Raw genomic sequence first — 11,168 nt, forward strand, 5'->3', positions numbered from 1 at the left:
TGACAGCATCCCACAGGCCAAATAGAGGAAAATCGGCACAGATGTTAGCTCAGGGTCAACCTTCCTTACCAAAATAATAAATAAAGTCTAACATCAGTTTTTTTTCATAGATTACATTTTCAGTTTGTATCTTAATAACATAATTCCAGATTCGAGTCCACTTAGAGTTTGTTGCATAATCTTTTTAGAAGTTGTATTGTTTTGCATTACATTTAGGTCTCTGTTCCATTTTCTAAAAGTTTGTGAAAGTGTAAATTCTATATCTATATCTATGTTCATTTTTGTAAGAGCTTTAATGAGGTGCAATTGATAGAAAAAGAACCTGACATATCTAATATGTACTATTTGATGACTTGCCCCCCCATATCAACTGACAGATATGTATAAATTTCTCCTTTAGCCTGTGACAGGGTGGATCACATTGATTTGATTTTGGAATGCTGATACAACCTTGCATACCTGAATAAATTTCCTCTTTGTCCTGGTGTATGATTGTTTTACATTGTTGGCTTCAGTTTTCTAATATTTGTAGAAGACAGTAACAGCTCATTTCTGAGACTTGCTGTTCTCAAGTTTTCCCTACTTTTAAACTCTAGTTTTGCTTTTAGGGTACTGCTGGGCTCATAAGATGAGTTGGAAAGTGTTGACTCTGGTTATATTTTCTGGAACAGATTGTTGGGAGCACTAGGTTTATGGAGGGAGACCTGGCTGAGGCCCTAAAAGCTGCATCCCACAGCTTTCCCATTGGATAGGCAACAAGCAGGAAATGGTATTCGGAGTCAGGGACCAGAAGCCCAGGGGGATCCAGTCTAGGTCAGAGGTGAACAGGGAGCCCCTAGTGGGCCCGAGAAGGAAGAGTCCTGCCTGCCCATGGTCCATGTCCACAGGACCTTCCTCTGGCCTCGTCCTCTCTATGTGCACGTTTTGAGCTTTTGACGGTATTTTCCCCACTTAGAGCTGAAGCCATTGCGGAGACTGAATCAGAAAACAAGGTCCTAATCTGTGTGCAAGAGAAACCGGGAAAATGTTCCCTCTTCTGGCAGAGTGTCGAAAGGCAGCCACTGTCCTGGGCAGGACGTGTGCTAGGGACAGGCACGTGCTAGTTTGACAGACACGCCCAGCTTAGTGGTTGTGGCTCTGCCTGAGAAAACACCTCCAACCGCTTAGTCCCAAGAGGTCGGAGGGGCCATCTCTGCTCCTGGACAGGGTGAACCACACTGCAATGATCCTGTCCTCGGCGGGAGGGGCACTTGGGCACGTCCTTCAGTAGCCAGGGAGGGGACTGGCACTTCTCCCTTCTCCACATAAACTGAGCCGCTCACTCTGGGAGATTTCTAAATTCGAGGAGGAATGTGAGTTTCTGGATCTGGTTTCCATGAGCGCTGCGAGCGAAAGACTCACACCTCCACTCCCAGGATTAGAAAGAAGCAACAATTTAATATAATACTCAAACGGAGCATTTACCATTGACAACAAAATATGGCCCCGCCAAATAGGGAAATAGGTGCTGGGCAAAAGGGGGGAGGGGGAAGAGGGGTTGGTGCCTTCCCTCGTGGCCAACAGGGAACCCCAAGAAACGGATCACAAAGTTCTCCTCATCAGAATCAGGGGAGGTGGCCCTGTGCACCCTGAGTGTCAACGCTGTGTCCCCGCTGTAGCTCAGCTGGTCTCAGGAGGGTCATCGACCACCACCACTGGGCCCTTGGTTGGGGGTCTGGTGTCTGGAGAAAGAGAGGCATTTCCTGAGCGGCCTGCCCTGGAACCACAGTGCACACCCCATCCCGGCCCCCACTGCGCTCTGTGCTCCAGCCCTGTGCTCAGTGCTCAGTCAGCCAAGAGCACCCCATCTGTCCCTGACACAGGGGCTGATATTTAGCGTCACCCACTTCACAGAGGAGGAAACCAGTCCCAGAAACGTGAGTGCAATCGCCCAGGACGGGACTGCTCAGCAGTGGAGCTGGAACCCAGGGCCAGCTGTCTGCCTCCCCAGGCCCACGCTCAGCCTGAATGTTTCCTGAGCCCATGGTTTCAGCCACTGCCGGTCTGGACACTCACTCTGGCCTGAGCGGTTCTTCTTGCCTTTGAAGAAGAGTCGAATCTTTCTGACCCAGTGGTATCGGGGCTCCAGCTGGCAGGACAGGCTGTAGCTACAGGACAGAGCGGAGCTGGGAGCTCTCAGGAGCCACACATCACATGTGCATCCTGGAGCCTGCCAGCAGCTGGGGTCGAAGGGCCGCAGGGGTCGCCATGCAATCAGATCAGGGGCTGACCATGGAGCAACGGCCATGGGCTCTGGAGCTGGTCAGCAGAGAGAGGCTGCCCTGCCCTCCCCCAACTCCTGACCCGACTCACCTCTCCTCCTTGCTCAGGGGCTCCACGGCCTGGAACCAGGCCCCAAAGTGCTCGTCGGGCTGCACGGTGTACAGATTTGCAGCCTCCTGGAGCAGCTCGATCTCGTCCATCAGTTTGAATTGCTAGGACAGAGCAAGCACAGGATGCCCACAGGGCCTGAGTGGGGGACCCTGCAGGGCTCGTGGAGGGGGTGAGGAAGGGGGCAAGGGGCCAGTCTGGGGCCTTTGCCCACTTGGGAACCCTCCCTCCCTGAGATTCCAGTCAGGGCTTGCCTGCTCTCACACTTGGCCCAAAATAGCTCCTCCTCCAGGAAGGAGTCTTTGATGCCAGCCCTTCCCCCACCCGCCAATGCCATAGGATCCCTAGCTCTGTATATCGAACTGTGCAAATAAAGGTTCCACCCTGGGGATTGGGCCAGAGGGGGTCCTGCCCACTGACGGGGGGTCTCTGATTTCCAACCCCCACCCTCCCCACCGGGAGGCCGCAGCCGCTTACCTCATTCCATTTCCGACAGTTGAGCACATTGCCCTGGAAAGCAGACAGCCGCAGTCCATGAGAAACAGCCCCCTTGGGCCAGCACTAGCCCCCGTCCACACCTCTTGCAATGTTGCACTACTGCCAGTGGGCAGGCCCATCCAGAGCCCGGACTTGGACCTGGGCCAGTCTCTGGGCTCCAGAGCAGGGGGCGCAGAGCAACTGAGGCAACAGACCTTGTGACCCAACCCTCTCTGATGACACGTGGGGAGACTCAGGCCTCAGGCAGGAAGGGACAGCTCAGCCTCTGATGTGCTTCCTGACTGGGAGGGGCCCGACTTCTCTTCCCTCACTGGCAGGGTCAGAGGGAGAGGCTGAGTCCAGCTCAGACACCACCTCCTGCGGCCACACAGTCAGGCAGCTCTGAGCCTCAGCAGCCCAGGGAACCTGGACGGTGGCTTATGCAGAGCCTGCATCACCCACTGGGGAGATGGGCCTGACACCCCAACTCCCACACGAGGCTGGAGGCCCTGCTGAGAGGACCTTTGCCAAATGCAGAGAGCTCAGGGCTCAGGACAGGACTCTCTCCTCCCCACCCTCAGGAGCCTGAGCCCCCGGACCCACCTCCAGGCTCACTCACCTCCACATAATCCTCCATCGTAGCGTCCAGCAGCTCCAGGGAACGGAAGATCGTCACCAGGGAGGGGATGACACCCTGTGCCGCCATCGGGATGGGCATGGTGATGAGCTCCCGCTCTCAGGTGCCCCCATGAACCTTCCCCTGAAACCCCTCAGCCCAGCCTCCTGCCCACCCCACGCTCCCACACAGAGCAGCCTAGGATCCTCGGGATACCCCAACACACACAATTCCCTCCCCCGCTCCCCTCCAGGAACACCAAACTCCATCAGTCAAGTCCCAGGGCTGGCTGTTGGCCCCTCCCAGGGGCAGTGGCCCCTGCCCTTCCCCACCCCAAATCTGCCCTGCTGCCAGCCCTTCCAGGCCTCCTCCTGCTCACTGCCACTGCAGGCCCGTCATGCTTGGCAGCCACAGCAGATTCGCCTGAGGAGGAAGGCCCCTCTCCTGAGGGAGGTCTCCAGCTGGGAGGGGGAGCCCCCTCTCCTCTGACTCCTGGGCCCCTCCCCCACAGTCACCCTCACCTGCTGCCGCTGCCTCTCCTGGGCTCCCTGGCGGGCCCTCTCTGCAGTCTTTAACACGGAGGTGGCCTCCTGTCGGGGCCGAGGACAGGGTCAGTGCGCCCATACTCCCCTCCGCATGTCCCCCAAGGCCCCTGATCTCAGACCCTGGCCATCGGCTCCGGTCCCCTGCTGCCTCTGCTGCTCCCACCTCCAGGGTGCTCTGATTCTAGACCAGTCCCAGCTCCAGGACTCAGTCCTGTGTGACCTTGGGCCTGCCCAGGCCTCCCTGGCCCTCTTTCCTCAGCTGAAAAGTGTGAGGAGAACGTCACCTGCTTCCAGGAGTCTCCTGAGGACTCAGAGTCATCTGCGTGTCATCACTGCTCTGCCCTCACCTCTCGAGGAGGAGCCGGCACCAATCTCCTCCCGTTCCTGTCCTCCCTTGGATGGTAGCACCCCGCTGGGAGGCCTGCACCGCTGATCATTTCCCTCCACTTCCCAGAGGAGGAGACGGAGGCCCCCAGAGGGGCAGCGACTGGCTCAAGGACCCACTGGGAGAGGCTGCTCCCCGTGCCAGCTACAGGCCCTGTCCCCGCTGCCTTCATCCCAGCCCTGGCTCCAAATCTGACCAAGGCCCCGACCTCTGGACTCCAGGGGTGCGTCCAGACCCCAGCTGAACAGACAGGGAGGGGGAGGGCAGGGTGTCTTGGGGGACCTGGCCGAGTGGCCCCGGCCTGCCCCACCCTCACGGGGCTCTCTGACCCCCAGCCTGGGCCGAGCCTTGCCATAGTCTCACCTCCTAGGATCCCCTCGGGATGCTCCCCTCCCCCCTCCTTCTGGCCTCCTTCCAGATCTCCAGCCTCCAGGTTACCTGCACCAGCAGCTCCCTGCTCACGCGTTTCTCTCTCCTGACCCACTTCTTCCAGGTTCGAGAACTCTCCCTGCGGGGTGGGGAAAGAAAGAAAGAAAAACTGTGGGATGCTTGATGGCAAGTCCCATTTGTTTGAGAACCCAGCAGATCCAAACTGCCTGGGGCCTGGATGAGGGATTTCGCTGGGGTGTTCTGAGCTCTAAGGTCCCCATGGGACTGCGGAGGGGCCTCTCCTCTTGTCCCTTGGGGCCTCCATTCCCAGATGTCCCAAACAGATCTCTTTGGAACAGTGTTGGTTTCAGCTGCATAGAGGCTTCTGTTGCTGCAAAGGAAACACCTGACAATCTCCACCTGGGCTCAAGCCAGGATCTGGTCTGGAAGGAAATGAATCCCTGGGACGGAACTGCTGGCCTAAGGGCGCTGAGAGACTCAGAGACCCAGCACCCAGGTCAGTCCCTGTGCCCGGCGTTCGCTGTCTCCCAGGTGGTCTCAGCTGACTTTGGGGGACATGCCGGCCCAAATCAGGCTGCCTGGGCCACCTCACCCTCATGGTGCTTGGCTGGAGAGCAGACCACCCACTACCCACCTGGAAACTTGTCCCCAGGTGTCTTGGAGACGGGCAATGGCAGGGCTCTGCAGGGCAGAAAGGATTGTGTGGAGGGAACAGAAGTTCCCGAGGCCTCGGCACTCCTGGGGAAGCGAAGAGATGGAGCCGTGAGGGGGAGCTGAAGCTCTGCTGCCTCTGGTTTCTGTCCCCTCATGGACTTCCCCTGTCCTGGAGGAGACACATGTCCAGGGAAGCCAGGGAGGGCACACCTGCCACCCGACGAGTAACACTGCCAGGCACAAGGATTTGTAGCTCAGCACAAGGGAGGAAGTGAGCTTGTCCCCACTGGGACCTCAAGTCAAGGTCAACGTGGCCCTGGCATGAGGGTCAAGGGACAGTCCAGGGACTAAGACCCCAGACTTCAATCCTGAGAGCTGAGAAACAAGAGGCAATTCTCACGCATCCAGACGGGGCGTGCCAAGGCTTACCTCAGCCACCCTGATCCACACCTCAACCACCCTGGCCCTGTCCTGCGCTGTCATGCTCGCGTCCCCAAGGCAGGTGACGAGGATGCAATTGGCCACGGCGTTGTCGTGCATCACAGTGTCACGGACGGTGGGTGCCAGGTACTCTCGTTCCCTGTTGTCGCGCTCGGACCAGATGGAGCCGAGGCAGTGGGCGGGCACCAACGTCTTGAACAGCTCCTGCAGAAGATTCGGAGTGTCACCCGGTCCTGCCGCAGCCCAGCTCGGCGTCCACAGTCCCCCATAGGCCCAGGCAGGGTGAGATCAGAACTGGAGCTCAGGAAGCAGAGCATGTGGCCTGAGGCTTGTGGGAGTCCCTGGGTTTTGTCTGTGTCCACTGAATGCACCCAGTCCAGGATGACCCCGGACTCAGGACTGTGGGGAAGGGAGGGGACATTTGCTCCCAGCCCTGTCTCACTTCCTCCAAGCTCCAGAAGGCAGCCCACACATGCCCACCAGAAGGGCCATCATCCACCCATCCCAGTGCCCCTCATGTCCCACTCCCCATTCCCATGCACATTCCCCCCGAGGCAGGGACAACCCCCAGCTTTGTTTGACTGTCTCCACTGGAGTCAATACACATCACCTTCCTGATAAGTGCTGAGGCTGTCCGGGCCACCTGCGCAGATGGGGGATCCACCCAAGGACCTGGCAGCACTTCAGTGAGTGCCCATCCCCCACCAAAGGGCCAGACTCTGCCCACCTTCCACTCTCTCCCACCTCATTCATCGGCACAGCCACCCTGTACAGCAGGTGCTGAGTGTCCGTCTCTACCGTCCCCTGTTCGCTAGGGGACAGCGAAGGCTTGGGGAGAAAGAAAGCTGCCCAGGTCACAGTGTTGATAAGGGAGGGAGCAGGGATTTGGACCCAGATCATCGGAATCCCTAGCAGGGAATGGCAGGTGTGGGGCGGCTCATGGCACCGGGAAGGCAGGGGCCACCCACCAAGTGAGCTCCTCTGCTCACCGCAGCCATCCTCGTCAGCTGCTCTGCCACCAGCTGGGGAGGGAAGTCCAAGATGTTCGGCTTCTCCTCCCGCAGCTGGTCCTCGGTGGTCACGGCCCAGGGGCAGCTGGGCTCTGAAGCTGCCTTTAATGATGGCCCTTGCTCTGGTCCTGGAGTGGCCGACTCAGGGGCTGCTGGCTCCAGCTCTACCACACGTGGTGAGACTGGAGGTGCAGCTGGCTCCAGCCCGGGGGATGGCACTGGCTCTGGCTCTGGAAGTGGCAGGAGCTTTGGAACTGGCTCTGGAGCAGGATAAAGAGAAAGTTTCACCCACACACCTGACGGTTTCTGTGCCTTTCCAAAGATAGGAAGGGCTCCACTGCCTCTAAGGGAACGCTAGCCCATGAACCTCAACACAGACAGTCTTCCCAGACTCCAGTCCCCTCACCTCTCCGTTCGGCCTCAATGGCCTTGAGATGCTCCAGGTGGCCTGGCAGAAGGTAGGCATGGCCCTCCGCGTGGGAGCCACCAGAGCTGACGTTCAGAGTGGCCAGCTGCAGGGTCCAAGAGGGAAACCGCAGGGGCTCCCTGCAATCCTGCCCTTGGCCCAGCCAGGTTCCCAGCAGGAAATAGATAGCACTGCGTGGAGGCAGATGGGCCAGAGAGTCAGTGGCCTGGCCTTTCCTTAAACACCGCCCTCCCAAGGCACTCTTGTTAGCATCTGCGCCCCTGTGCCAGACCCTCCCCCTCCAGAGGAGGGCCCCATCCCAGCCCTGAGCCCTGGCTGGCTGTCCTGGCTGTGGCAGGTCTGCTCATCCAGCAGGCTGAACACAGAGTCTGTGAGAGTCTCTTGTTCCCACCGATACTCTCCTCCCCAAGGGTCTGGACACAGCCCACCCAAGCCCTGCATGAATGTGGGCCACTGGAATGAAGACTCCAGCAGATTTGGGAGCAGCTTGCTCACACACCTCCTACTATGGACCTGGCGGTGGTGCTCACAAGGTGTGGATGTGGAGAAAGGGAGGCAGGAGGGGCTGGGACTCTGCTGGGAGTGGGTCTCTAGGGGACAACGCAGCCCAGCCTCCCTTCCAATTCTCAAGGGGCCTGGGACCCATGCACAGCTCTCTTTGAGTCCAGTCCTGCCGGAGTGGAAGCCACCAGAACTCAGCCCTCCCATGGGAATCACAAGATGGGTGAGATGCAGGGTTCTCCCAGGCCTGACCCGGCCACAGCCTCCATCCTCTCCCCGCACCCTGTTTGCTAGAGACAGGAGGCCGTCCTTCTCGACCCAAAGACCACTCACTTTGGGAGGTGGTCCTGTCCTCCAGCATCCCGCACGCAATGGGCCAAGCTGCCTCCGTGTGTCCCAAAGGGGATGAGGGCATCGCCCGGGATGGAGGGTAGATGGGACCTGTGAATGATGTCAAGTGTGACTGTGTGACTCTCAGATTAGAGGGGAGGGCCAGGGAGGCTGTCTGCTTCAGTCACTGAGTGACACTTAGTGTGTCCAGAAGTCCTGCTCAGAGTAGGTCCTTCATAGACATTGTTGAATGACCTCCAACCAGAACCACCCCGGGTGTCTGAGTGGGCCTGTGGCCCCTCTGTGGCCCTAGAGATCCCTAATTGGCTACACCAAGGACAAGCACCAGGCCCAGCTGGATGGCATCTCAAACTCCTTGACAGGGTGCTCTCCAGGTGCTTTTCCAAACTCAAAAAGCCACAAGCCAGTGAAGGGAGAGGAAGACTACTTTCCGTGGGGGACAGAGAAATAATCACCACCAGCAACCACAGCATGGCCCACCACCCTCTCTGCAGAGCCGGGCACCAGGGCAGCACCTGGAGGGCTGATCCCATTCATCCCTGGGAGAAGCCTAGCAAGTTCATCCTCTCCCACCCCACGTTTCAGAGGAGCCAACTCAGGCTCAGAGAGATGTGGTGACATTCCCAAGGCAAGACACACAGCTGGCAGTGGGCAGAGTCACCACTGTGCTGAGGAGGAGGCGGGCAGTCACCTGGGAAACAGCTGGTCCAGCACCTGGTGGGCTGTGCTGGAGCCTGAGTAGCTGCAGAGGGAGGTGATGACGCTGCAGAGGACTCTGCTGGGGAAGGCTGGCAGCACAGTCTCTGAGAGCCTCTGCATCATGCCTGCCTGGAGGGCACGCATCCTGCAGGCCTCAGTGACAGACAGAGTGGACTCATCTTCACTCTGGGTGGGACGAGGAGGGACACAGAGTCAGGGTCACCACTGCGAACCACCAGCGTCATCGGGGTCTGCAGCTGACCCAGGAACTCCTAGCCCCTCCCAGACATCTGCGACAGGAGAGACAGGGGTCCCAACTCAGCAAAGTTCTGCGCTCTCAAAGTACAATCTGACTTTCGTCCTGCGAAGGACTCCACATTGATCTCCCTCAAGGCCATTTGCTCGCTGAGGGACAACAGAGCTCCCTCTGTGAAGAGCACCAGCCCAGTGAACACCCAACAGACACCCCTCTCTAGAGAGGAGAACAGAGGCTTTGGCATGCCAAGTGGCTTCTCTAGGTCCTGTGGCTCAGAACTGAGAACCGCCCAAAGTGAGGGCTGAGGGACATCCCCTCTAACTGCCTGAGGCTTCATCGGACCCTGACCCGGAGGGAAATGTTATGCGGCCACCTCACCCCTCCCAGGTCTGGAAACAGTGTACAGGGCAGTGACACGTTCTGAGAATCCCTTTGACTTTCAAACACGCTGATGGTTATTTCTTTTACATTAAAGGGAGTTTGGAGACCCTTGTTATCGAGGTTTCATTTTCCAAAAAAGGCAAAATTCAAAGATACTCAGGGCCTATTGGGAAGTGACAACGACATCAACGTTTTCTCTAATCTTCCTAGGAAAATGCAAAGAGTGCCCTCCTACCCTCCTATGCAGCTGGTGGGGAGGAGCGGAAGTCCAGATTCCTTTGGGAATGGGACTGTGGGACACTCATGGGGGACAGCCCTGTTAGGGTCCCAGGAGAACGGCAGTTTGAGGTTGGATTCTGGGCCTGCCCTGGTCATCTCAGGGGCCTGGGTGGGAAGACCCCTCCGTGCCCACTCTCACCTCAGAGCAGCCCTGGTTATTGATGGTGGCGCGGTGCAGCTGGTCCCTGTCCAGGGAGATGGAGTACCCGAAGCCATCCGTCAGCTCTTCCACCCCCTCCTGCGTGCAGCTCTGCAAAGACAGTGCCCGAGAGCCGGGCCGGGAGGTCTGAGGGGCCTGCCTCGACTTGGCCACAGGAGGAAACCCCAGCACAGGTGAGGTACCGAGCAGCATCTGCATAGACCTCTAGCCAGGGAGGGAATGAGATGACACCTGGAGGGCTCGGGACTAACCTATGGGTAGAGGAGCTTGGTTCCCAGCACCCACTCTCCCGACCTGCTAGCCACTACCTAGGCTGGGGAACACGACACACTGCCAGGCTTCCAACACCGAGCAAATGGCTCCTGCCCAGGGTGGGTCCCCGCTCAGCACCGCCGTCCCTCTCTCACTCCCCTCCGACACACAAGGAGGCTCAAATTGTTGTGCGGGTGGCATCCAGTTGTGGCCTAACCCTGTTGGCTTTCCCTGTGTTACCTGAGTGCTCCTCCTACCAATTGGACAGAGGCGGTGCTGGTGAGGGCAAAGCCAGTGTCTATAGTGACTGAAAAGGCTCTTTTTCTTGGCTTTCCTGAAGCCAGAGCCTCCACAACTCGGGAGACAGCAGGAGAACATCCTCTTGTCTTCAGTGTCACCACTCAAGTGGGCTCGATAGGATGCTATGTCTAGAATGTGGGCGCCTGGAGACCAGTGTGCTAAGTTCTGTTGGGGTCTGTCTCCAAGGAAGTGAGGTCACTTGCTCAAGTTTCCCTTACCTGGGCGCCTTCTTCAATCACACCCACCGAAAACCTCTCTGGGATCTTGACTGCTCACCCTCCTTGCCCATGTCACCTCCAGAACTGTACACAAATAGCCAGCACAGATCCCAACACAGGACCTTGAGACGGAACCAGGGTTCCAGCTTGAGGACATGCAGCTGAGTTCTGACCTCTTTTTTCCTACAAGCTCTGTCTCCTGGAAATGCCAATGGGCCTCCCAGGGCCTCCTCAATCACCCAACCTGCACGATGGGGACGAGGCCAGAAATATCTCCCTTGGGACATCCTCAAGTGTAGAAGAGACAATAGCGACAACTCCTGTTTCCATGTGTCTGATGCACACACTTAGAGATGAAAGAATGACAAGAAGGGGTGGGATGTAGTGTGGAGTACCCCTCAAAACAGGACTGGGTTCCAGCTGTGTGACCTTGAGAAAGTCACTGCCCCTCTGGGC

At 58.0% G+C, this 11,168-nt stretch overlaps 2 protein-coding genes across 2 annotated transcripts; both read right to left on the minus strand.

Annotated features, from left to right (window-relative positions):
- Nucleotides 1-1,417: 1,417 nt before the first annotated feature.
- On the minus strand, nucleotides 1,418-3,590 carry LOC138918333 (ral guanine nucleotide dissociation stimulator-like). The gene is made up of 5 exons (XM_070239389.1): nucleotides 3,467-3,590; nucleotides 2,848-2,880; nucleotides 2,353-2,474; nucleotides 2,056-2,147; nucleotides 1,418-1,721 (listed from the first exon to the last, which is right to left on the minus strand). The coding sequence occupies exons 1-5, from the start codon at nucleotides 3,563-3,565 to the stop codon at nucleotides 1,660-1,662; spliced, it is 408 nt and encodes a 135-aa protein (XP_070095490.1). The 5' UTR covers nucleotides 3,566-3,590; the 3' UTR covers nucleotides 1,418-1,659.
- Nucleotides 3,591-7,694: 4,104 nt separating this feature from the next.
- On the minus strand, nucleotides 7,695-10,140 carry LOC138918609 (ral guanine nucleotide dissociation stimulator-like). The gene is made up of 3 exons (XM_070240551.1): nucleotides 9,922-10,140; nucleotides 8,859-9,052; nucleotides 7,695-8,257 (listed from the first exon to the last, which is right to left on the minus strand). The coding sequence occupies exons 1-3, from the start codon at nucleotides 10,138-10,140 to the stop codon at nucleotides 8,146-8,148; spliced, it is 525 nt and encodes a 174-aa protein (XP_070096652.1). The 3' UTR covers nucleotides 7,695-8,145.
- Between the last annotated feature and the right edge of the window lie 1,028 nt (nucleotides 10,141-11,168).

The sequence above is a fragment of the Equus caballus genome, chromosome 17, assembly GCF_041296265.1.
Source record: "Equus caballus isolate H_3958 breed thoroughbred chromosome 17, TB-T2T, whole genome shotgun sequence".
NCBI classification, from domain to species: domain Eukaryota; kingdom Metazoa; phylum Chordata; class Mammalia; order Perissodactyla; family Equidae; genus Equus; species Equus caballus.

Excerpts from the sequence above, each read along its gene's own strand:
- LOC138918333 (XM_070239389.1), bottom strand. The coding sequence starts at position 3,565 with ATGCCCATCCCGATGGCGGCACAGGGTGTCATCCCCTCCCTGGTGACG. Across the intron at positions 2,881-3,466 it reads CGATGGAGGATTATGTGGAG|GGCAATGTGCTCAACTGTCG; the intron begins GTGAGTGAGCCT and ends TCTGCTTTCCAG. Across the intron at positions 1,722-2,055 it reads GAAGAACCGCTCAGGCCAGA|ACACCAGACCCCCAACCAAG; the intron begins GTGAGTGTCCAG and ends CTCTTTCTCCAG.
- LOC138918609 (XM_070240551.1), bottom strand. The coding sequence starts at position 10,140 with ATGCAGATGCTGCTCGGTACCTCACCTGTGCTGGGGTTTCCTCCTGTG. Across the intron at positions 9,053-9,921 it reads ATAACCAGGGCTGCTCTGAG|AGTGAAGATGAGTCCACTCT; the intron begins GTGAGAGTGGGC and ends CGTCCCACCCAG. Across the intron at positions 8,258-8,858 it reads CTGGACCAGCTGTTTCCCAG|GTCCCATCTACCCTCCATCC; the intron begins GTGACTGCCCGC and ends CATCATTCACAG.